At 37.8% G+C, this 25,772-nt stretch overlaps 2 protein-coding genes across 5 annotated transcripts in view; both read right to left on the reverse strand.

Annotated features, from left to right (window-relative positions):
• Window positions 1-25,772, reverse strand: part of LOC139981960 (phospholipid scramblase 1-like) — a 175,574-nt gene that overhangs the window by 95,850 nt on the left and 53,952 nt on the right. The window lies entirely within an intron of this gene.
• On the reverse strand, window positions 608-25,020 carry LOC139982409 (integrator complex subunit 11-like). 3 transcript variants are annotated; one of them, XM_071995242.1, is made up of 22 exons: window positions 24,860-25,020; window positions 23,844-23,855; window positions 23,070-23,155; window positions 22,589-22,662; window positions 21,586-21,697; window positions 20,658-20,717; window positions 18,409-18,465; window positions 17,207-17,305; window positions 16,430-16,464; window positions 15,203-15,283; window positions 13,216-13,338; window positions 11,940-11,994; window positions 11,619-11,714; window positions 10,995-11,207; window positions 9,732-9,769; window positions 7,656-7,780; window positions 7,167-7,277; window positions 5,680-5,750; window positions 4,657-4,784; window positions 4,352-4,421; window positions 3,413-3,472; window positions 608-2,421 (listed from the first exon to the last, which is right to left on the reverse strand). In XM_071995242.1, the coding sequence occupies exons 1-22, from the start codon at window positions 24,885-24,887 to the stop codon at window positions 2,353-2,355; spliced, it is 1,803 nt and encodes a 600-aa protein (XP_071851343.1). In that variant the 5' UTR covers window positions 24,888-25,020; the 3' UTR covers window positions 608-2,352. The 3 variants fall into 3 exon arrangements, with proteins under 3 accessions (XP_071851343.1, XP_071851344.1, XP_071851345.1); XM_071995243.1 differs by lacking the exon at window positions 24,860-25,020 and having other exon boundaries at window positions 23,791-23,855; XM_071995244.1 differs by lacking the exons at window positions 21,586-21,697; window positions 22,589-22,662; window positions 23,070-23,155; window positions 23,844-23,855; window positions 24,860-25,020 and adding an exon at window positions 21,512-21,575.

Below are 25,772 nucleotides of genomic sequence, written 5' to 3' on the forward strand. Positions count from 1 at the left end.
AGGGGTGCTTAGATGCAGAATTTACTGTTGCCAGTGTGTACAACTTTGCTTGTGTGTTATAAACTGTAAGACATTTCAAAGAAGAATTTTGGCAGAGTACCCCCCAACCCCTTCCCCTCCCAGGGCTGCAGCTCTGGGTGGTACCATGGGCAAATTTCACTCCCTCCTCAAAGCCATAGTGCATATTTCATAGTAATTATTCAATTCTAAGGTTAACTCAATAATGAGTCACGTCGCTAGACCCTCTTGATCGGTAATAGTATGCTGGTGCCACCACTGGACAATAAATTGGTTGATGGCCATTGTCTTGTCAAAACTGAGTCTGGACCAGAATTCAAAACATTTTACCTGTCTCAGGAAAGAAGATATTTTTGCTACTAAAAAAAAAAAAAAAGAGAGAAAAAAGTGGAGGAAAAGGAACTTCAGATGTTTTTTATACAGAGCTGTGAATTTTTTTAGCCAATAGAATTGGTTGATCTATGTACTTCATGTCTCTTGTAAAGAGCTTTGTGATTGGTCAAGGCCTTTTGGTCAGCCCGCAGTGGATAGTCCTTAATATTCTTCCTATCGTAAAACAACAACAATGTGTCTGACCACAGGTGATATCTGTGGGATTACGACCTTAATTCTCTCCAAAGGTTATGGTGATTAATGTAGAAAGTAGCTTATTCAATGCTTTTTTTTTTTTTTTGCTCATATAATTTAAAAAAGAAAAAGGATAGAAAAAATGACCAAAAGTAATAGAAAAGAACAAAAAAACAACCTTTGTTATCTTCACCAAATTCATTCAATGCTTTATTTCCATGTTATATGTGATTCCATCATTATTTGCTGTTCTCAATAAACCAGCTCGCATTTCAATGTTTCCCAACGTTTCGTCTTTTCTAATCGCATGGAATGGTTAAATTTGTTTTGGGGGAATGCTCACTAAAAGTTGCATTGACCCATTGACCCAAAAAAACTTCTAACCCTCTTCACTACCAGGGTTGGGAGAGGGCGAAGGAACCTTTTGCTTTATCTAAGGATAGTAAGACATTTCTTTGGATTTGGTACTGACATGGCAAAGCATCAAGGAATTTTCTTCCAAATGTCACAAAACATACTTCCAGAGATGACATTAGACGGGACCAATTCAAGACACCATTTGTAAAACTTTACATCGAGAACTTTGCGCTTCCGGTAGCTGCTTTAACAAGGGCTGCTTTTCTGGTTGCAACTGTTGCTGGAATTTCAGCCAATTTTTGAGCCATCGATAAAATTTTGATAATTATGATCTAGATTAGTATGAGGGGCACCCACGCCGAGTTGGTTAGAGGTAGCACGGCAGTCGTTGCCGTTCTCTAAGGGCGATTTTTTGGGGGGCAAAATGCGCAAGTGGTACGGGAATCGAGAGCAATTTGCCATCGATGCCCGTCAATTAATATTATACCATGGTAGCAGCTCTGTAAAGGAGCATCTAACGTATCCTTTTCTCCCAAAACGATATTGTACACTGAAGCTTGTAGTCCAATGCTACCTTAACACAGTGTAGTGTGAGGGGAGAGGGAGGTTTAACCATCTACACAGGATTGGCTATAAAAAAGATGTGGACCTTGGCATTCAGCCACATCAAATGTGATATTAACTTATTCAGTTCCATGACTGTTCCACACACCAGCATCTTCACTCCAGGCAAAGATGTGATGGGGGTGGGGGGGGGGAGGTTTAACCATCTACACAGCAATAGCTATACGAAGACGTTGAGTTCGGCAATCACCAACATCAAATGTGAAGTTAAATTAATCAGTTCCATGACTGTCCATGCATGATGCAGCAGCATCTGTACAGTGTATTCCAAGCTATGCAATGCAGTGTTCTGTGATTGAAAGGTTTAACCATGTTTACAGAACCAGCCATGGATAGGTTCAGCCATCAGCTTTAGATACCAACTGAGATGTGAACTTAACAACAGTTCCGGGCCTAACCCACACAGCACTTGATTTATTCCAGCTTATGCAAAGCAGTGTAGTGTCATCCAGAAACTGAAAAACCTATACAGCAATAGCTATGGACATATCTTACATCTTGTACATTAAATGTGATATCGACTTGGTTAGTTCATCGAGCAGTCCACGCAGCACCACCCTCCCACCTTTATAAAAGGGTGTGTGACACAGTGCATTTGTGAAGGGGGAGGTATCCACCATCTAGCGCCATGAAAAGATGTTAAACACGCCAATCAGCTACACCACATGTGATGTTAACTACTATGTCATATCCTTGGCTGTCCTAGCAGTACCGCCCGCATTCCGAAGCCGTCGTGAAGCAACCGCTAGCAGCGATGCGACCTTTGACATGCCACGAAAAATGCTGTCACAATTGCATCAGATACTCAAAGTCATTTTTCAGCGTGTGGAAGAGGGTGCTGCCAAGTTCTTCCTCCTGTTAAAGATAAAAATAATCATAATAATAATAATATTAATAATAATCAGCAGTTATAATCGCTTAAAGGCATTGAAGACTCACCCCAAACAGCGTGCCGCCATCTTTAAGAAGTTAAGTTTTCGTTGCTTGCTAACTGCTTGCTAAGTGCAGTTTTTCTGCTCGTCGCTACAAAATGCAGACAGTAATGAACGTGATACCTTGTTATCTTTAGCTGGACCTGAGATGTCCATCGCTGTATCGTTTATACACTGTGCTGTGGGTATTGACCGCAGCTGTATGTACTGACTGTACACTAGTGTCTAATTACCGACGGTAGCAAGCTGTGTGTGTATTTTTTGGGATCGAAGGTGGTGTCTAACACTTCTGTTACACCTCACTCGAAACTAGGTCAGATTACCGACATGAGCATTTCTTTTTGCGCGAGTCTTCACACCCTTTAAGCGACCACAAATGATGGAGAAGCCCGCAAGGGCTTATGAAGTACAACTTACACGTCGGGTGGCTTCCAATTCAACATATTAACTCAAATTTGGAACCTTTTTCAATTTCGAAAGTCCTTTCAGATGGGAAAACCGTAGATTGCTCTTGGATGAAAAAACCCAACTTGCTATGAACCGGCCGGGTATCGAACCCAGAACCTCCCGATCGCTAAGCCTCATTGCTTCAAAATGTCACCGCCTTTATCCAATCGGCTACAGCGCCGGTAAAGATACCAACACACAGAATCAGTTTCATTAAAGACATTCAAGGTATCAAAAAATGATTCAAATCTATTTCGCTACTTTTTTTCATAAGAAAAGGAAGTATAACATTTAATATTTTGGGTACTAAGAATTTTACGACAACGTGATGAAACAAGATAACGCACGTCAGAAATTTCCATAATTATTTATGAAAGGCAGGATAGCAGGTCTGTGTAGATTTAGATCAGCAATCCTACTCAATACCAGCCTCTCGAAACAACATTGAATGTTGGAACGTTGCTCACCTGATAAGACCACGAGACGAGCATTTTCAGGTCTTCATCATCTTCATCCTCTGCGGAGCACTAAACACAAAAGTATAATAATAAATGAGACTTATATAGCGCCAAATCAGTAGACAAATGCCACTGCTCAAGGCGCTTTACAAAGAAAGCAAATTAATTTACAAAAGAACAAGTGAAAAGATGGGTCTTAAGTAGACTTTTGAATGTAGAAAGTTTATAGCATGTTCGAATGTGATCTGGTAACTTGTTCCAGAGCTAAGAGCCAGAGTATTCGAAGCTTCTGTAACCATAGGTCTTTCAAGCGTGGTTTAGGAACAGTTAAATACAGTTTGTTGGAGGAACGAAGTGTGCGAGTTGAAATATATGGCAAGAGAAGTTGTGACAGGTACACAGGCCGTTCCAGATGATGAGCACAAAAGGTGAGAAGAAGTAGTTTATACTGAATTCTGTAGCTGATAGGGAGCCAATGAAGTTCCTTCAGAAGTGGAGTGGTTCGGCATTTTCTTCCCTTCCTTTCACAATATATATATTCAATATTCTAGCAATACAAGTGGGCAGAGCATGGGCCCACCAAGCAAGTTTCCTGTGGTCTTTTGAAGGTTTTTTAATAAACAATTTAGACCTGTACAGCAAAGCTTTTGAAGATGTTTTACCCCTGATGACATCCCAGATCACCTGCTGAGATCTACTTTTAGGAGCAAAGAACTTAGTTTTAGCCAGTTAAAATAGGTATATGCAATAAACCATATCTTGATATTGAGATGGTTTTTCCAACAGTGTGGATTAATTTATGTTTCTCTGAATGTTCTTTCAATGATATCAACACCGAACCATGCAATCCCCTTTGTTCAAGTTTGTTGATCCCCTTTGCTTCAACCACCCCTCTCACCCCGATCCCCACCCCCACCATCTGAATCCTTTGTAATAAATCGTTCTTACCTTCAACAAGACCGACCCGATGAGAATTGATCCGTCGGGTGATAACAAGACTGAATGGTCTGGAAGTAATCTGGTACAACAATTAGAAATGAAAAATTTCAAATTCCATCCCGCAAAAATTGAACAAAATATACTTTTCATACTGTTCGAAAAAGAATATTGACTGGTTTTGAGGTATGATGAAAATAGAACCCTACACTGTCAACTTTGAAAATGATGTTCTAAATCGGTGTCTCAGAATCAAATGGGAAAAAAAAATTGTGTAGACCAATAAATTATGGATATGGACACAGGCTGATACTCACTTTTCCAGCTTGGAATGAAGTGTTTCCATGGTAACGGGAGGCACGGAGACCGTAGATGTGAACCTTATTTCGTGTTCTTTTAGATCTAAATCGTTCAGGATCTTGGAAGGTTCCTCGACCTTCAATTTCTGGAAGGCAAAAAGGAGTGATCTAATTTTTAGCAGAAACATGATGGCCACTAAAATTTTATTGAAGGATGTCATGAATTTGGCTTGAGATTTAAGCAAATTTACTGCCTTTCTCACTAATTTACCTGTCACCCTCCCCCCTCATCAAAACCTCCCCACTTCCTCCGAGCCCTCCTGGCCTTACAGTTTTGCTTTACAGTGAGACAGCTCACTAGATTAACATGAACAGAGCAACTAAATAACTACAGTGTAAATCTAAGTGTTTATAAATTAAAACTGCTAATTTGTTATAAATCTGAAAATGCGTTGCCGCATATGATGATGTGAGTCTTCTAACTATGTCAGTTCTGGTACTGCCCTTAGAGAGTAGGGTGGGAAGGATGGGGGGGGGCTAGGAGAGGTGAGTAGGGGTGGCTGCCATCTCTGTACAGGGGATCTATCCTTTAATTCAGGTCTTCCCCAAAGGATGGTGATAGTTGTGAATGGTAGTGGTTAATGATATGTTTTAATGTAATGTAATATGTTAACGATAGTTGTCAATGTAAACTGTTAACCGCTTTACATATGTTAACATGTCACTGATACAAATTTGATTTTTAACTGATAAATGGTTACTTTAATATCTCAAAGCGGTGTGTGTGAGTGTGTGGGTAAATTTATATTTCTCTATATGCCTTCTGTGAATAACAGGATGTCTGCATTTATGTTTTCAACGTCTCCACTCTTGATTGGCGCTCCCTTTGACACAGCTTCCTAATACACAAAGATATATATATATATATAGTATGATAACAAATAGCTGTGAAATTGTTTCTGAAGGGTATATCTGTGCCCATTTCCTTTGATGGGTTTAGGTGTATCGGGTAGACGGTTCCCTGCCGGTTGGTATACTTACATCTTCTGAAATCACCAGAACACCATGGAAGGTCTTGGATCTCTTCTCTGACCGTAGGTCCATCAAATCACCTGTTAGGATAACAACAATGAGTTTGGATTAAAAAACAGTTAGATAATATCCTAGAGGACTGAAAAAAAATGATGAAATGAGGGGGGGGGTGGGAGGTGGGAGGGGTAGGAATGGGGGATGGGAGATTGAGGACATTTAAACTGTCATAAATTTTCGATCTTACACTCACAATTTTTGTCTTGATCAAGTTGAGAACATTTTACACAACCAACCATAAATTAACTGTTGTGACTGTGGCACTGACATTTACTCTGACATTTTAAACACAAACTTTGATTCCCAAATGTGTCAAGATCATTTAAGTAAAATAAAATAAAACTGTTAGCAAACTACTTATCCACTAGAGAGCCTGTTTAGGAGAATGTGTTAAAGTAAGTAGACTTACTTTTACACAAGATCATTTAAGGATAGATCATGATCTGGAATCAAAAACATTTACAAGAAAATATCCCACCAGAACTGACAAAAAACATGACAAACTGAGAGAAGGCATGAAAGAGTGTGTGACAATCTCTGGAATTCTCTCAACATATTAATTTAGATTCCTAACGGAGGAGGCAGAGCTTGACGGAGCAAGATCGTTTCGTGACACAAAAAGTGTGACAGAATGCGTGACACAGGATGTGTGACAGTCTCCAAGAGCAATGCAAGCGTGACCTTCACATAGTACAAAACCCATCGAGCAATTAAAGCAGCATATATATGACATGTGACATACCGAGGCTGTATATGCAAATGAAATGCTTTATTAATGATTATTCACAAGTCAGATGTTATTTAACAGCCAGTTGGGACAATTTCCTAATGCTAATACCACTCTAAACTGTACTCCAATATCATGCTCTCAAAGCACTGGTATTGTCAGTACAAACAGTTCCTAACCTTGATCTGATAGAAACATGATATTCATACTGCTCACTGACAATACGAGTGCTCTGAAGCGGGACATGACACTACAGTATAGAAAAATATAGTCCCAACTGGGTGCTTTTTATTTCAAAGGGAAGAAAAGGGAATGTGTAATTTCCCAGTAAATGAACTATCCAAATTACTGGTTGAGAAATTGATAAAACAGCTAAAATTGCTGACAGTAAGCAATGGGAGACAGTTAAAAGTACATTTTGCAAAAAAAAGCAACACTTTCTTAGAAGGAAGTTACGGCACCGGGATATCGTAGTTGCGCTTGGCCTAGCCAACCTGTTCTTTGATTGAGGTGTAGTTAGGCTAGCGCTCACGGAGCTAGTGGTTTTTTTATGGATTAGATGGAAAGTCTGTAGAAACTACATCCATCAACCCCTTACAGGGGAATGGTGATGTCCAAATGTATCATCATGGACCAAAATAACACATTGATTGATGCTTTCAAGTATGGCAAAACTACATAATTTAAGAAATCGATAAAAACAATTAATTACCTGGCTGGTTCATTGTTCTCTTTAGCAGGCTCAAGGGCATGTCGACCGATATGGTAGGTTTAGTTGCCACGGCGATGCTCTGTCCATTGGCTGGCATGAAGCAGCCGATATCTGTTAGAAAACACCAATTATCGGCGAGTACAAATAAATATTGCTGATTCGCAATATTAGCAAGTCTTTTGACGTTTGGGATGTCGATAAAACTTTCAAATACCTCACAGTTCAATTTCACACTGGAGCAATTTGAATACATTTTAAAGTCAAACCCAGTGCCATGGAAAAGGTTGGGTTTAGTTGGAGAAGTTGCTCAAGATGAATACTTTGAACAAATTTCACACACACATGACCTATTAATCTTTACCGACAAAATTATTCTTGTTTTCACTTCATCCGAATTCCTGAAATTATTGTCAGGGGAACAGAGGACGAAAAGAGACGTAACTAATCATTCTAAAATAAAATGTCTAGAAGTCGTGAAACTTCACCTACCAAATTCTTGAGTGATCTTCTGTTTGAGAAATTCCATTTTGGTGGCCTCGCCGTGAACCAAGACCACGTTCTTCGGCTCACACTGGCGGATCAGTTGCATGATACCCTTGGCGTCCGCATGGGCACTGAAAATGGGGAACGAGGCGGAGACACCTGTGAGATCATCAACAGCTAGAAAACATGACAGTCACAATGGCTGTCAACAGCTGAGAATATGTTAGGCACTTTATTTTGAGAATACCCATATATTGACAGTTTGACCACATGGAAAAAGGAAGGTGGTAGGAGGACACTGAAAATTGGGGAACGAGGTAGAGATAACCGTTAGATCATTAACAGCTATAAACACGACAGTCACAATGGCTGTCAATAGCTTAGAATGAGGTATGTGTTTTTAGAATACCTGTACTGACAGTTTGACGGAATGAAAAGAGGAAAGGTGTTAGAAGGGCTGAGAGTGCAACAGCTACGTATTACATGGCTGTCAACAGCTTACAACATGTTAGGCACTTTATTTTGAGAACACCCATACTGTAGGGCACTTTATTTTGAGAACACCCGTACTGACAGTTTGACAGAATGAAAAGAGGAAGGTGTTAGAAGGGCTGAGAGTGCAACAAAGGCTGTTAACAGCTTGTAACAACTGAGGCACCTGTATTGAGAAAGCTCACTCTGATTGGTCGACTCAATTGACACTGGGAAAGAGGTACAGAAAACATGAGATCACCAATAGCTATAACATGACAGTCATAATGGCTGTCAACAGCTTACAACAACTGAGGACTCTTGTTTTGAGATTGTCATATTTAGCAGTTCAACGGCATCTTACATTTTGGCTTCTGCACAGGGCACTAGAAATGTGAATACGGTAGACACGCTGCGATATCAAAGGCCTTACAATGACGGTGAAAAACTGGCCTGCAACAGCCAGCAACAAAACTGAGGCGCTTGTGTTGAAACTGTTCAAACTGACAGAAAGAAAATTGTAAGGAGATAGAGCACACTGTGAGAGGAACAGCTATTAAAAGGAAAAGTATGATCACGCCTTTCATCGGCTTAATAACGACTGAGACAGCCGCGCTGAGAATGGTCACACTGATGGAATCGACAGCATGTTTAACAATTTGGAATCGGTATGAAAACCAAACTTGAAGGATGGGGGACATTTTGAGGACAGCAGCTACAACATGGCTGTCAGTAACGATGTATGGAAAGTAGATTACCAATCATTAAGAGAAATCGTTACTACCTCTGCTAAGACCGAATTCATCAGACTGACAAATACTATTAAAAACAACCAAACCCATGCATTGCATGCTTCACTTATGAGTCATTTAACTACATCCAGCAGAAATCTTAGAAATCCCCATATCTTGCCCCCCCCCCCCAAAAAAAATTCAGCTTTACAGAAATTCTTTAATTTATCGTGTTGCACTATTTATTCTGATCATTTACAACCTCTTATATAATTTTATGTCTGTACTAACCTTTTAGTAATCAAATAGTAATTTCTTATATTTTGAATATTTTGAATATTATTTTATATTTTAAATGTATTTTGTACACCTTTTTATAAATATTTTTGTTAATATTTATACTGGTTTCAATAAACATTCGAAACATTAGAATGGCTGTCACACTTGATGATGGCTGCCAGAGACAACTTGTACTAGCTACTTGGACCTAGTCTATTCAGTTTGCGGCTGGAGAGCTTATGACCAAGACCAAAAAAAAAAAAATCTACTCAGGTTATATTCTGGTTTTTCTTAATACTACTAATCCAATCCAGGCTGGTTTAATCATTGATTAATAATAGCATATTACAAATCAAATTTTTTAGCCATCTTTGAGAGACTAACACTTTTTCCTTACAGGATAGCAAATACTTTTGCATTTTCATGTGAAGATAAGTAATGAAGATAGCAAAGTTTAGTACAAGGAATCTTTCCATGTCTACCTTGGTTTTGAACATGTTCAGTATTAAGACATTTCACATATACCTGGAGTACTCCCTGAGATACTGAAGACTTGACAATGACCTAAGATAATCAGTCCAGGGCAAGTCATGATACTTACCTAAAAGACATGTATTGTACCGAGAGCTTGACATCAACCTGTGAAGAAGAGAGCAAAAAAACAAATAAAGGAATAAAGAAAAGCAACGTCCATGCCAGTTTCAGGGACCGATTAACATTTCATCCGCACTGTCGGCAAGATCTAATATAATATAGTGCCTGTCACTTTCTGAGATCTTTCTCGTGACGAGACTCGAGAAAAGCGAACAACATCTTTGAACTTTTGGTGGGCCAAGTAAAAATTATCCATATGATAAACAGTGTAGTTATTAGACTCCCACAAATTTTTGTTAAGATTTCATAAAAAAATTTGCAAATATTTTTTGTCATTCAAAATATTATCTGAAATAACAGATGTATTTAGATCAATAATGAATGAGATCATTAATTCTTAATTAGTCCAATTTCGTAGTCTCCTTCTCAGGGAACAGTTTTAAATCTTTCATTTGATCAAGTTATGTTAAAACAAGAAGGCAATTACTAGTCCATACCAAACACATTTCTCACATACAACTTCATGTCATTAACATGATTTAAATATGAGGAAAATACTGTTATCACAAACAGTGTTGGGTTACGAACCACTATTTTGTACATGAGGAAAATACTGTTATTACAAACAGTGTTGGATTATGAACCACCATTTGTACATGAGGAAAATACTGTTATCACAACAGTGTTGGGTTAAGAACCACCATTTGTACATGAGGAAAATAACGTTATTACAAACAGTGTTGGGTTAAGAAAAATCTCTTTAAAGGAAGAGAACACTGCATGGCAACTGTAAGGCGATCACTCCAAATGTAACACATGTCAGGGACAAATCAACGACAGTGTTACCATAGGAATGTAAAGCTGTCGAGGTACATTTACCACAATGCTATCACAGCTCACCTACTGTGATCCACTACTTGAAGTTTAGGAGTAAAGAAGTGTTATTCTGGTCAAAAATATAGGTGTCTTGCAGAAAAGCATATTTCGAGTTAGAAGAAAGATCTTTTTTTTTTCCAACTAACAACTTTTTCTTCTAAATAATTGTCAAATTGTCTGTCACCAGAATTATCCTTTTAATCCTTTAATCCATTGAAATTAATACTAATCCAAGTCTGGACAGTGTTCTAGTTGGATCAACCAAACATCTTAATTTCAACGCTACTCTATATTCTTCTATATTTGTTATAAAAAAAATGCTGCAGTCCGTCGAAGAGACAATATTATCATTATTCTTCATATATATACTTTTAATAGCTACAGACTCGCTCACCACTTGTCTGTTCTCCATTTCGATTCTTTTCTGACCTGCCAGGACCTTTGACCCTACCGTCCCCGCCACACAGTATCCCGGCATGATCACCATGTTCTTCTCGTTGGACGCCCAATGTTTGAAGATCTGAAGCGAGAGACCTGCGTGGAGCATTCCCGGGGTGGCGAAAACGACCATGGCTCCAGGATTGTTGATGTAGTTACGATCAAAGGGCTGAAGAGAGGAAACGGAGGGAAAAATTTGAAAAGAAAAAATAATGATAGCCTACCACACATTTAATATGTAATAATGTAATGTAGGCTAGACTAGTTACGATCAAAGGGCTGCAAAGAGGAAACAGAGAAAAAATATGAAAGAAAGAAAAAAAAATGATAGCCTACCACACATTTAATATGTAAAAATGAAATGTAGGCTAGACTAGGTCAACCAACTAAGAAAGTGAAGAAATATAGGCTAGTTGTTGATACATATTCTGAAACAACACTCATTTATTTCTTTGTAAATATTGTCAACATCAAAAAAATGATATCTGAGCTTCTCTTATTTACAATCAAGCTCTAAGCTTACAAATAATCGGACTACTTTTGTGATTCAAGCAAACACTGATATTGACCAATCACTGACCTTGATATGTTGGAAATCAAACATGTTTCTCTTGACGAATGTCTCTCGAATCTTTTGATTGGTCCATGTTATGAAGAGCTTGTAATAATGGTTAGCCTGATGAAAAAAATAAAATATAAAATGAGAAATGTGATCAAAATCAAATCAACATCAGTAAAGTAGTCAGAGATAAGTAGAATGTGTACCTTGGAGCTGTGCAGAGTGTGGGGGGGGGGGGGTCCATGGTGGCAAAAGGTGTCCCTAGGGTTTGAAAACTGTCTAAGTGTTCTTTGAAAAGATAACCAAACATATATACAAAACTGGCAATAAAGATATACTAACCTTTTCTGTTAAGCCAAGTGAGAAGTAAATTGGAATTTTTAGGTTCATTCTTTCCCTGCAAAGAGAAGAATCTCAAAATTTAGATACTTTTAATCATACTTTATTTCAAAAACTGTAAATCACTGAAACTATGATACCCCCCTCCCCTCATACAAAAAAATTAATAAATAAAATATAATGACCAACAGGTTATTGGAAGCAGGAAACCTATTTGACTATTTTATTTGTACCCACATCTACATTATTTTATTTCTTAGATTCAAACTTCACAACTGTCTCAACGATTTTAAAATTTTATGACTAGAGTAATACATTTGTATACTTCTTATTGATCTTCTTCCAATCAGAATTGAACAGGAGTGGAAGCGTCTCTTTAAGTCATGATCATCATTCACACGCTCACTTCGCTCTAATTCATTGCTGATGTTACTCATCCCTAGAGTAAAAACACAGACTAACGGCTTGAGAACGTTCGCATCCAGTGCACCGTGCATGTGGAACTCACTTCCAGAACATGTAAAAATGTGCAAATACTGTGAACGGTTTCAAATCAGCTCTCGAAACGTATCTTTTCACCAAAGCATACATGTTATAATTGTTATTATTATGTTAAGCGCTACGTGAATTATTTCATAGTTTGTTTGGCGCTATATAAAAATGATGTATTATTATTATTTTTATGATAAAAGAGATTGAAACCTTGAAATTAACCCAAACATTGACAAAACCAAACTTTACAGTTGTTTAGTACACTAAACCAGGAAACTGGCAAAATTTATTTTGCTTTGTGAGTAAATATATAAATAATACACTACAATTTAATTTCATCAAATCTGCCTTAAAGGGTGTGAAGAATCGCACAAAAAGAAACGTCTAATGCTGGTAATCTGACCTAGTTTCGAATGAGGTGTAACAGAAGTGTTAGACACCACCTTCGATCCCAGAAAATACACACACAGCTTGCTACTGTCAGTAATTAGGACACTAGTGTACAGTCAGTACATACAGCTGCGGTCAATACCCACAGCACAGTGCATAAACGATACAGGGATGGACATCTCATGTCCAGCTAAAGATAACAAGGTATCACGTTTCATTACTGTCTGCATTTTGTAGCGACACGAACAAAACGTCACTTGCAAGCAACAGAAAGTAAACTTTTTGGGGGCAAGTCTTCAATGCCTTTAACCAATTGGTGGAAAGAAAAAGAAAACTATTTGAAAGGGGGGGGGGGGTAGAAAGAGAAATCTAATATCTGACAGTTTAAATCTCTCACCAGAATGTCTCCAAGAGGATACAGAGCTCCTGGGCTCGTCCGAGGGCAAAGACCGGTATCAGGACTTTACCTCCTTTCTCGACACACTCGTGAACTTTCTGGAGGAAATCTCGCTCTCGACATCTGCACACGGAACACCGAATGAAGAAATCAAAACCTTCCATTTATAAGTTTTTTAACTATTTATGGTACGTATGAAACAATTTGAACACTTTATGAGGGTTTGCAAAGGGAATACTTTAGTGCTCAAAATTTTGCGAAGCAGTTTTGAAGGCAGGCCCTCTGTCCTCTGTCCCATAATAAAAATTACTATATGTTTCCTGTGTAACTAAAACTGCTGTACATGTTTGCACTTGTATACATAGCAGTTTGTCGTCCATTTTTCCATAGTATTTTGTGATGCGATATTGGGTAAATAATTCCCTGTTACATAACAAGTAGTTTCCATCGTTTGTTTTTGTTTTTCTCCTAGATTAAGTTTTCCTAGTCGGGTAGTTAAACTAGTCCACTAAATCTCATGGCGAGCGATCTTTCCAGTACTCCTCAACCCTCCTTTGGAATAAACTCCCACTCAACATAAAGAATGTCGTGTCTGTGGGGATGTTCAAACTGTTTTGAAGACACACCTGTTTTCATTGTTATAATTGTTATGTTTACTCTTATTGTATATTGTGTACATATCTTTCACTTTCTTTTGTACAGAGTGGCGAGACTTTATTGTAAGTTGCGCTATATAAGAACTGTTTATTATTATTATTATTATTATTAAATCCTTACAGTATTACAACAAAATATATTCTACGCCACATTCCCTTCCATGTTACCAAAATAGGTGTGTAACAGAAAACTCTTCTGCTTCTTTTAAGGTCACTACCTGTGTCGACTAAAAGTGTTCTTTCTTTCTATTCTTTCAACCAATCGGAACTTATCGCAATCTGAACAGATTTATTAACTGACACCTCCCAGGGACAACATTTATCTCCCAAACAAAGCAAGATTTTATTTGCTCTTTGGACGTAGTAGCCTTAATTTTTCGTTTTAGGAATCAGATTTTTATGTTTTTTTTTCGATGTATTTATGATTGTTTTATTGTCTGTTTTACTGAGATGGAGTGAATGCCAATTCCTTTTATGGTCAATAAAGATTCTTATATCTTATATCATATAAGCTAACCATGATGGTTGGGTATGAGTCCCCTTTTAAATACTTGTAAATATCACAAAAAATTCCTCTAACAAACAGAGTAGGAGTGATGTTTAATATTTTTAATATATTTTAATATCGTAGCATGGTATCGCAAGAGAATATAACCTTACACAGCATGTTACTTTAATCTTCTTGTAGTGTTCCTAAAGACATGAATCAGGCACCTGGCAATCATAATATTCCATTGATGTTGTTTCTGCTCAAGGGACCGAGCCTCGAACAAAATTTGCTAACTCCTGGGCAGGCACCTCTACCCATCACTGCTTTTTTAACATTCAATTTTATCACTTCCCCTTTTGGTATCATTTAACTTAACTTAGAACTTGAAATCACAGAACAGATTCCCAGAGGTACAAGAGGGAGGGGGAGGGGGGTGGCGAGGCTTCATGACATGATGACAGTACTCATAATAATAAGTAATGGTAAGTAATATTTATATAGCGCATAATCAGCAAAGCTGCTCAAAGGGCTTTACAAATGTAAAACCTAAAAGCAAATAGTAACAAAACCCAAAAACCAACAAGGCATAAAATGTAAAAGCCAAATGCAACAATATAAAATACACCCGTTCTAAACGATAATAAAAAAAATTAAAATAATAATAATAAAATAAATAAATAAAAAATAATAAATAAAAAAATATAAAAATAAAATAAATAATAATAATAAAATAAATAAATTTAAAAAATAATAAAAAAATAATAAAAATTCATTTAAAATAAATTTAAAAATAAAAAAAAATTAAATTAAGAAAAAGACTACATAAATATGTCACTTTTACCTCTTAGAATCTCTGATGGTGGTAGCGTAGGTCGATTCCGTGATCAAGATATCCGGTCTGCATTTGTCGATCCAGGCAGCTCTGAAATGTTGCAAGTTGAGAAAAAACAAACAAAAATCATCAAGCTTTGAAAATATACATTTATTTATGGAAATACTTTTCTTGAAAGCTAGCTAACTGCTCTCCAAAGACATCCTCAAAGTAGGCTGCACCCTGCCGGACTGGAATAGACCATTTTGAAATTTATTATAGCCATGATAATGTAGAACAGTGTGGATATAGTCAAGCGCCATCTGTGCCCTTACAACCACACAACTTTTTTCTACTACCTCTCCTCTTCCCCTGTTGGTTTCTTTCATTCTTCTCTCCATCCCTTGTCTACTAATCCCCTTACATCTATATCTTTGTGTTCACCATGCTCATTTAACCTGTCTGTATGCTGTGCCTGTTTTTGTCCCTTCTGTTACTGTTACTTGTCATTTAGCCTCTGAAGAAGATCCTGCTAGGATCGAAATGTCAGGCCAACTTACTTTTACACATTCTCCTACACAGGCTCTCTAGTGGATAAGCAGTTTGCTAACAGTTTTATTTTATTTTGTTTTTAACCACACAACTTATCAAGACTTTTTGCCAGTGTTAAGTTGCATCAGATTCAGTCAGATTGACTCAGCACTGAGTGTCGTTCGTACTTGCGGCCTGCGACCGTCGTGCAGCGGTTGCACAACTGCAGTCAACTGTTCACTTTCGGGTTATGAGTTACATGTTACCTAATCAATGAGAACTTATCGTTTACAACCTCCTGGTATTCAAAGTATTGGCTGCGACCACCTTTTCTAAGGATTGAGAAAAACTCTTTTGGAAGTATTCGGAAGAGTGGCAACATCTCGAACGTAAATTACTTCAAATGCTGAAAAGTATAACACCATTTTGCAACCTTCTACCCTAAATCGTACAAGAAAAAAATTCTCAAAGTGGAGTGGGCTATCCCCTCCCCAGTATACCCTTCCCCCAGGCCACACTATTTGGAAAAATTGGGGTCACCAAGGTAAAAACAAAAAGTCTGAATACCAGGGGGTACACAGAAAATGAGTTGTTTTGTAACGCACACACAAAGACTTGTTTCCACTGCAGCCAATTCTGTTGCACAGACTACCTGTAAATGTGCCGTAGAGATTTAATCTAACATTCAATTCTATTTAATATGCAAATTTGAAAATCAAAGCTCACCCCAAATGTCTGTCTGGTGTCATATTAAAGTCACCCTGTAGACAAAAGAAGCAGAAAAGATAGAGAGAAGAACTGTAATCAAGAGACATTCAAACGGATGACGAATTTGGGCAAATGTGGCAGCACCAGAATTTTCCAGGATGGGGTAAGGGCAGGGGGCAAGCAAATGTTTTAGAAGGGGGCAACAATGGGGGCCAATAGTTTAGAATTGCAAAAGCGCACTTGTATCAGATACACGTCACAGTGGGGCAATCATCACAATGGGAGATGCCCCCCCATTACCCCTGACCCCTCGTGCTACCACTGTTAATATATATATATATATATTTAATATATATATATATATATATATATATATATATATATGCAGACTGTGCACTGTAGTATCAGTGTTTAATTCTTTTTTTGGCGTGAGCAATGGGTAGTCTGGAAGAGCTAATTTTATCTTTTACATTTTATTGCTTATATACAAAACATATCAAATACCATGAATATCAATGAATCTCGTTCGGACAGCATTTTCTCCGCGAGTCCTTCGATCGTTCCTAAAGTGTTTATTTTTATATGTTTGTAAACAATTTCTTTTTAATGTCAGGTTCCATGTTAAACTGAAAATTTCTCTCGACTTATAGTCGACGATTGAGGCTACATATACGAATGAAATTAGAAAGAAGAGTGTATTCTGTCTCATTCAACACACTCGCAGTAGATGGCTCTACTAGTTCCACCAAACAAGCCGATAGGTGATCAGCTAAAATAAAGAAGTAGACATCTTACCGTGTATACGATCGAGTCGCAGCCAACTTTGATGTGAAACATGGCGGCTCCGAGGACGTGCCCTGCGTAGTAAGCTTTGATCTCCAGCTCGTCGTCTACCTGATGAATAATCATATCAGAGAATCACTGAATATTCAGATAAAATATCAGACATAGATTTTACAAGTCATAGAATTTCCAGAGCACTTTGCTGTGGTTTCTGACACATGCTAGTTGGCATGAAGTGTACTTGTAATGTAGATTTTTACTGATCGAACATATGGCGTACTTCTATCGAATTCAGATAGTAAATGTCAACAATGCCATGTTCTGACATCTGATATATCTACCTGATGAATAATCATATCACAGAATCACTGAATATTCAGATAAAATATCAGACATAGCTTTAATAAGTCACAATATTTCTAGAGCACTTTCCGATAGTTTCCGACACACGCTAGTTGGTGTGAAGTGTCCATGTAATGTAGATTTGTACAGATCAACATAGGGCATGCATACTTCTATCAACTACAGATAGTAAATGTCAACAAAGCCATGCTGTGACATTAGCATGCACACAGCGAAACCTCTTAAAAACTAACACTGTACTGGTGTTTTCATTTCAAGCTTTCCTTGTGATGTTTGAACAACCGTCCGACTTCGAGAGTCAAGTCGTACCATGGATCCATGAATATTCATAGCAATCTCTGGCATGTCCACTTAACTATCGCATAATTTAGGCATAAACTTTGACGGGATATTCGCAGATGGCAAGTGACTTTCCTTTGCATACATCCTTCACAAAATGGGACATTTAATGAGGGAAGGTGTATATGATTGGATGGACTTTGCAAGTAGTTGGCACCCCTATAGCAACACAGCCATTGGGAACTTACTTCCCTGGACATTTGCCCATTTTATTTTATTAAATCACTTTTCACTAAACTAAAAGCCTACCTGTATGCTAAACATTTTTCAATTTTGATTTGTTATTATTTTTCATTGTTGCATTATTGTTTTTGCTTTCTTTCTATTCAAACTATATTTGTACGGCGCTTTTGACAACTATTTTGTTTATAATTAGCGCATTATAAATCTCAGTTATTACTATTATTAACTTGTATACACCAGTGCACTTTTTGCCAGGTTGCTAAATAATGTGATGTATTTGTTATCCACCACTGAATTAGTCAGTGTTTGACAGTCGCCATCAATCTCACCTGAATAGTTTGGTGGAGGTTAGCGGTGATGACCTTCTTCATACAGTCTTTAATCATCTGCAAGAGAGGACATATTATATTATATAACATAACACAACATAATAACATAACATGACATAACATAATATAAGATAACAAAATATAACATAACATCATATTATATAACATAATACAACATAATAACATAACATGACATAACATAATATAAGATAGCAAAATATAACATAACATCATATTATATAACATAATACAACATAATAACATAACATGACATAACATAATATAAGATAGCAAAATATAACATAACATCATATTATATAACACAGCAAAACATAGCATAGCAAATTATAACATAACCTGGCATACCAAAAATGGCAAAAAAATCATATCTTAACCAAATATAATATAACATAACATAATATAGCATAATATGAAATAACACAGCGAAACATAGCATAGCAAAGTAAAACATATAACTTGGCATAGCAAAAATAGCAAAACATTATCATATCATAGCAAAATATAACATGACATAGTATAGCATAATATTATATAACACGACAAAACATAGCATAGCAAAGTATAACATATTACGTGGCATAGCAAAAATAGCAAAAAACATCATACCATAGCCAAATATAACAAAATATAATATAGCATAATATTATATAACACAGCAAATCATAGCATACTGTAGCAAAGTGAAACATAACGTGGCATAGCAAAAGTAGCAAACCACATCATATTATAGCAAAATATACCATAGCATAACGTAATATAGCATAATCTAATATAATGTAATGTAACCATAATGTGATATGGTAGAACACGATAATATACGGAATAACACCTAAATTATGATATCATATGATATATAAAATATTGATTTCTAATACAGAGCTCTCATGTAAGCAATCAAGCCGCCAGGTTCTGTTCATGTAGATGCTTGCAAGGTCTATTCGAAATGTTCATACACTGTGATGAATAGAAAAACATAAAATCTTGAAGCACAGGTGGCTTGATGATGTCATCTTTAGACTTGATCAAGTCCTCACACTGTTGTACGTGAAAAACCCCCATCAACTCTGTGATATATTTCCCAAATGGAATATGATTTCTTTACAACTGTTTTGGGAAGTTTTTCATGACAGTTATATCTGTATCCATCAATAAATGATGGTTCAGTTTGTGCCACCTTCAAAAGGATTTTAAAAAAAATGGTTTTATGTTTTCCCTATTCATCATGGTGCATGAACAGAGGACATAGTTGTTAGGCTGTATAAAGCAGTTGGTTGGGCCTCATCTGGAGTATGCTGTGCAGGCTTGGAACCCATATTTTGCTAAGGATAAGGAAGTACTTGAAAAGGTGCAGAGGAGGGCTACTAGGATGATTAGTTCCTTAAAGGGTGTTCCTTATTATAGGAGGTTACAACTGTTGATTCTCACCACACTGGAGCTTAGGAGGTTACGAGGGGAATTGATTCAGGTTTTCAAGATTGTGTATGGTTTTACAATTTATCCTTCACTGGCTTTTTCATGTTTGCTGATAGTAGTTGTACCAGAGGTCATTGCCTTAAACTCCAAAAGTCTTAAAGTAGGATTAATATTCAGCATAATTTTCTTTGTAATAGGGTCGTGAATGAGTGGAAATGGTTTGTCTGAGAAAGTTGTACTTGCAAGTAGTGTCAATGGGTTTAAGAATGCTTTGGACAAGCACTTTAAGCATTGTAATCGAGTCTGAGTGTTTGCATCTTCAGTATTTTTTTGTCTCCTATAGGGTCCTTGATGGGGACTTGAGTGTCCCTCCTGATCCTTTTTTTTTCTACTAAACTAAACTGGCAAAATTGTGATTGATCAGTCGAGATATTAATTATCCTCGAGCACACATACTGGACACTACCAGACTATCCATGATTTTCAGTGTTACAAAGGTCTTTAGACTTGATCAAGTCCTCACACTGTTGTTCGTGAAAAAACCCCATCAACTCTGTGATAAACCTCCCAAATGGAATATGATTTCTTTATGACTGTTTCTTTATAACCGAGTCAAATCGGGTCGTGTTCGGTCGAGCAGTGAAAGGCAGGCATAATTTATTAACGTTGCTTGCTTTATTAAACTGACTCAAAGGAATGTTTAATATGACAAGAAATCATACGAGCAGCCGATAGATATATTAAAAAAAAGAGCCAAAAATATCCTTTCGACAGTGAGTGGGGGATACTGAAAAGGTTAACATAAATATACTTACACCGGAAGTAAAGAAGTTGGTTTCACCTTTCCTGTCGACGGTGATCTTCCTGTAATCCTCCTGGACAAAACGAGACATTTAAAAAACATCAAATCCACAGAATAGTTTTGTCGTTAATATTCCTTGAAAAGATCCTCGTTGCATGGTTTACACACATCTTAATATAGGGCAGATAGCTATCATTACTAAATGCCATTTTAACTTATCTTCCTTTCCTGAGCAACTTGATCAGATATAATGGACTGATAGCTTTGTTTGGATGGGCCAGGAAAGTGAGTCCTTGACTACTGGGTTACTAATGAGTAATATCGGGCATATAGCTTTGGTTGGATGGGCCAGGAAAGTGAGTCCTTGACTACTGAGTTACTCACGAGTAATATTGGGCTAATAGCTTTGGTTGGATGGGCCAGGAAAGTGAGTCCTTGACTACTGAGTTACTCACGAGTAATATCGGGCAAATTGCTTTGGTTGGATGGGCCAGGAAAGTGAGTCCTTGACTACTGGGTTACTCACAAGTAATATGGTACATATAGCTTTGGTTGGATGGGCCAGGAAAGTGAGTCCTTGACTACTGGATTACTCACAAGTAATATCAGGCATATAGCTTTGGTTGGATGGGCCAGGAAAGTGAGTCCTTGACTACTGGGTTACTCACGAGTAATATCACAAGGATCATGAAAAAAAAACTATTGGTTTTATCTCACTAGTATATATTGGACAAATAGTTTTGGTTGGATGGTCATGAAAATGAGTCCTTGACTAAAGGGTTACCCACCAGTAACAGCAAGCAAATAGTTTTGGTTGGATGTGTCATGCACATGAGTCCTTGACTAATGGGTAAGGTTAGTACTCACCAGCAGTATTGGACAAATAGCTTTGGTTGGGTGGGTCATGTAGATGGGTCCTTGACAAACAGGTTAGTACTCACCAGCAATATTGGACAAATAGCTTTGGTTGGGTGGGTCATGTAGATGGGTCCATCAAACCCGACCATCTCTGACATGTAAGGGAGGGCTCCACAATGGTCCAAGTGGAAGTGGCTGTAAAACAAATGGCAACAAAACTGTAAAATTCATGACACTCAAAAGGGCCCCATTCTGCCCTGCGTTATAAACATGGACCAATGCGATACTGATTTTGTATCCCAACAGCCTATAAACTCATCTACTTGAAAAGTGCTGACAAGTTAAACCTACCATAGAACTACATTCGCGACGATGCACCCTCCTCGCAACAATTACAACTATGTCATACAGGGTGTAACACCTGGAACTGGACAAAGGCTGATTCATAGGTTACAAAGTGACAAACACACTGCTGTTACCATATTAAAGATTATACAAATGAACTAATGAAAACACATAGGCTATTAGACTAGTACATACAGTATTTTTGGCCCTGTGACTGTTCACCCTAATGTAAAACGGGGAACTGTGATGGGTTTGTGGAATATAGGTACAGTACTCCTAGAAAACAAAGAAAAACACAAGTAAACAAAGTTTCCAAGGACAGGAATCTGCTGCAAAGGATTTTTTGGGGGGTTAGTTTTCAAAAGTGTTCAGGGTGTATGGTCACACTGACTGTCCAATGACATTATAACAATAAAGTGAATGGCCAGTTTTCAGTCGATAATCTTTCCATACTGCTTCATCACCCCCTCCACCCCCCCCCTCAACACACAGCTGAATCCAGAACTGAGTTTAATGGCAATGTAAAAGCTTACAAGGCTGGTTGTTTACTGAGTGTTTTGTGTGTACAAGTACTGTGTGTGCTGTATGTGCTGTGTACTGAGGGTGAAAAAAAACAAAAACGAATGTGTGGTAAAAATTGTCTCTTTCTCTGGTGTCAGGCAATTTGCAAATTTGAATGACGAATAGTAGGCTTTGCTTCTTCGGGAGAGTGGTGATTGGAGATTGAATAATTTTACATACCTGATTATAACACAGTCCAGGTGCTCTGTGAGTTTGCCTGTCCTTGTGATGTACGAAAAATCTGGGAACCGTCGCTGTCAAGTAACCGACAAATAAGAAGTGTAAGAATGCAGTTTTAAAATCCAAATAACTACTTCCATCTGTACCCATCGTGTATATGTAAAATATTCAAAAATTTCACAATCAATAGAACAGCTGCTCTTCTCGCGGAACAAAGAAAACCTTGACAGCTGTCATAATCATTACTGGGAGTGACACATTGAAAAAGGTTCATTTCTTGGTGAAAAACTACCAGAAAAATTGCAACAAAAATTCCTGCTTTTTGCTCTGATTAAGTAAACTCAACCAGAATAATTTTCAGAAAACTGTTACAAAAACAAGGCCTTTACTCATTGCCCCATCAGTTTTATGGTTTCTGATGGGGTGTGTAAAGTGGGGATGAGTTTTTTCAGAAAGGAATTTTTAAGAAGAAAAGCTTTACACTGTCATTGAAGCCCATGTGCATTCCACAGTCTAACATGATGTTCTTCCCTCCAATACTGAGTAGGATACAGCTCCGGCCCACATCTACAAAAAGAAAAAAAGTAAAAGTAAAAGTAAAAGTAAATAATTACAGGATTTGATATGACTGGCTCAGGATATTTGTTAACATGACCAAATATGGAATAAAAGTTAAAACATGAGATCATATGACCAAACTGCAGGATAGTGGTACATGTTTTTCTTATTTCCACATAGTAGGAGCATCATGTATGCATGCCGATATATGGAGTCCAAATACTGTAGGGAGATGGGGGAGGGGGGGGGGGTCTCCAGGACAAGGTAATGAAAAGGTGTCCTACATTTAGGCAAACTAATGTCCACCATGCCATTGTGATATATAGCCCTCTACGTATCCCTTTGACCATCTCAAGCCCGAGAGGTACAGTATGCCAGTCAAGTCTTGACCCTTGACCTGCTTATTGAGTATGCTGTATAAGGTTGAAACATGTGTACTCAGATGTCGATATTAAAACTGATGTTAAAAACTGATGCAACTTTAACAATGACATATAATCCAAAGATATGATCATGTTACCCTCAGAAATCTAGGATAGCATCACAATGGGTGACCTAGGCCACCACCATGCCTGTCCTTCGAATTTCCTCGAGGAAATTTGCTACTAAGCCGAGCTGCTTAAAAATAGCAAATAGATTCATACCATCCTTCAACTTCTCTTTGAAACAAAATGACGCTGAAAAATCACCAACTCACCTTGGCCGGCACCTGGGGAAGAAACAAAGAACACAAGATATTAGTTTGTCTTCCCATTAAAAGGAAAACAACATAATCTAAACACGTTGGCCAGGTACAGATCTGTTTTTAAAGGCTCCTTCTTATATGGCACAGTTTGTATTGGTGGGTGTACATTATGTTACAAGGATATGCCAAAGTTCAACTTTTAAAACACCTCAGCCAGAATTTATTGACAAGAATTTCGTTCCAGAGTATAAACCATTGCAAAATAGGGTGAAGGCACTGTAAACTATAACCTTGAATTATTATTCATCACTTAGTCCAGCATGATGCTTTTTATGTGAATTTCAGGCTATGAAACTTTACAATGATCTGGGTTGCCTTTTTCTGTGAGCCATGAACTTTACATTTGTGGTTGTGGACAATGACATCTTAATAACTTGGTTCAAGCTACCCCTCAGGTAAGAGCAGGAAGCTTTTTTTCCCTTCAAATTTGGGGGTATTCCTAAGACACTACATAAAATCCAGGTTCATGCCTGGAGACAATTTTTAATCCGAGGAATGGTACATGACACCTTGAGACTGTCCCTGTCCTTACTTTAGTCTTAACCTTTCTCTTGTCATACTTTTACTACTAGTAGTTTTGCTAGGCCTAGACAGTATTTTGCCTTGTTTTACAGAAGCCCATATCTTTTCTCGTTGGCAGTGTTTCGGGATTGGCCTAGGCTTAGTCTGTATTTTTTTTTCTCAGTGAATAACAGAGAGATTTTGCACCAAGACGAAATTGAAATTAGCATAACTACGCTTAGCCTTTGTCTACGTAGTAAAAGTAGGCCTAGGGCTACTAACGTTTGCACGCGAGGCCTTACTTACAAAGGCTAGCCTTTACCTCCGAGGTTAACGCTAAGTTCAACTTATAGGAAGTTAGGGTCGAGGGTAAGTACTAAGTGTAAGTGCTCAGCGTAATTTAGGCCTAACGCTACGTTACATACAGAAGTAAGATCGTGAAAGTTAACACTGAAATTAACGGTTACCTAATGGCACAACTTTAATTTCCGGCATCTGTTAGGTTTATCTCACGGACATCAATTACATCTAGCGCGAGTTTCTTTACACTCTGCCTGGTTTAGATTTAAGTTTTCGCGGAACTAATGTTGTGGTAGAATTACAATAAAATAAGTTTCACTGTGAGGACAGGTCGGTGCCACTGCACAGTAAATGTTCGGACGGACAAAATATACTAATTTTATTTCCACGTCACAGTAAATTCTATCCCCCACAAAAAATGATCCGCCTTGGATATTTTAGGCAATCTTGTCATTCGGTCTAGTCGGAAGCTTAATTAAAATCATGAGGTACACAGTATAGGTTAGTATATAAATCGCATACATGATATGTTTGGGTGAAAATTCTAATGCAAATGAGTTTTTTTTTTTCGAATAAAATCTGAAGTGTAAACTGAACTCATGAGCTCGAACTTAGCAAATCTGACTCTTTATGTGTCTCACAGAGAAGTTAACATTTTCATGAAGAAATGTATATTTATGCTGACTTCGTTTCGATTGCAGTTTGAATAACGAAATAGAACAGATACGACATGCCTTGGCTTTTAATGTTGTCATAGCTGATACGTATACTGATCCAGTGGCGTAGCTACGGGGGGGGGGGGGGGGGCACGCCCCCCCCCCCCACGACAAAGCCGTGACCCCCCAGGTGCCCCCCAGAGGGAAATTGGCCCAACTTTTGACATTTTGATCACCAAACATCGCCCTTTCCAGGCAAGTCCAGCGCCGCAGCCCTTCCTAAGAGCCCGAATTTTTTGGAATATGAAACCATGGAAACCAGGATTCGCCACAGCTTACAATGCCAACAGAGAAGACCTAGTGCATGAACTGCACTCAGTGAAACGTCTATTACAAAGCCGTGAAAAGGAAGGGCGAGAACCAC

The sequence above is a fragment of the Apostichopus japonicus genome, chromosome 16, assembly GCF_037975245.1.
Source record: "Apostichopus japonicus isolate 1M-3 chromosome 16, ASM3797524v1, whole genome shotgun sequence".
NCBI lineage: Eukaryota > Metazoa > Echinodermata > Holothuroidea > Aspidochirotida > Stichopodidae > Apostichopus > Apostichopus japonicus.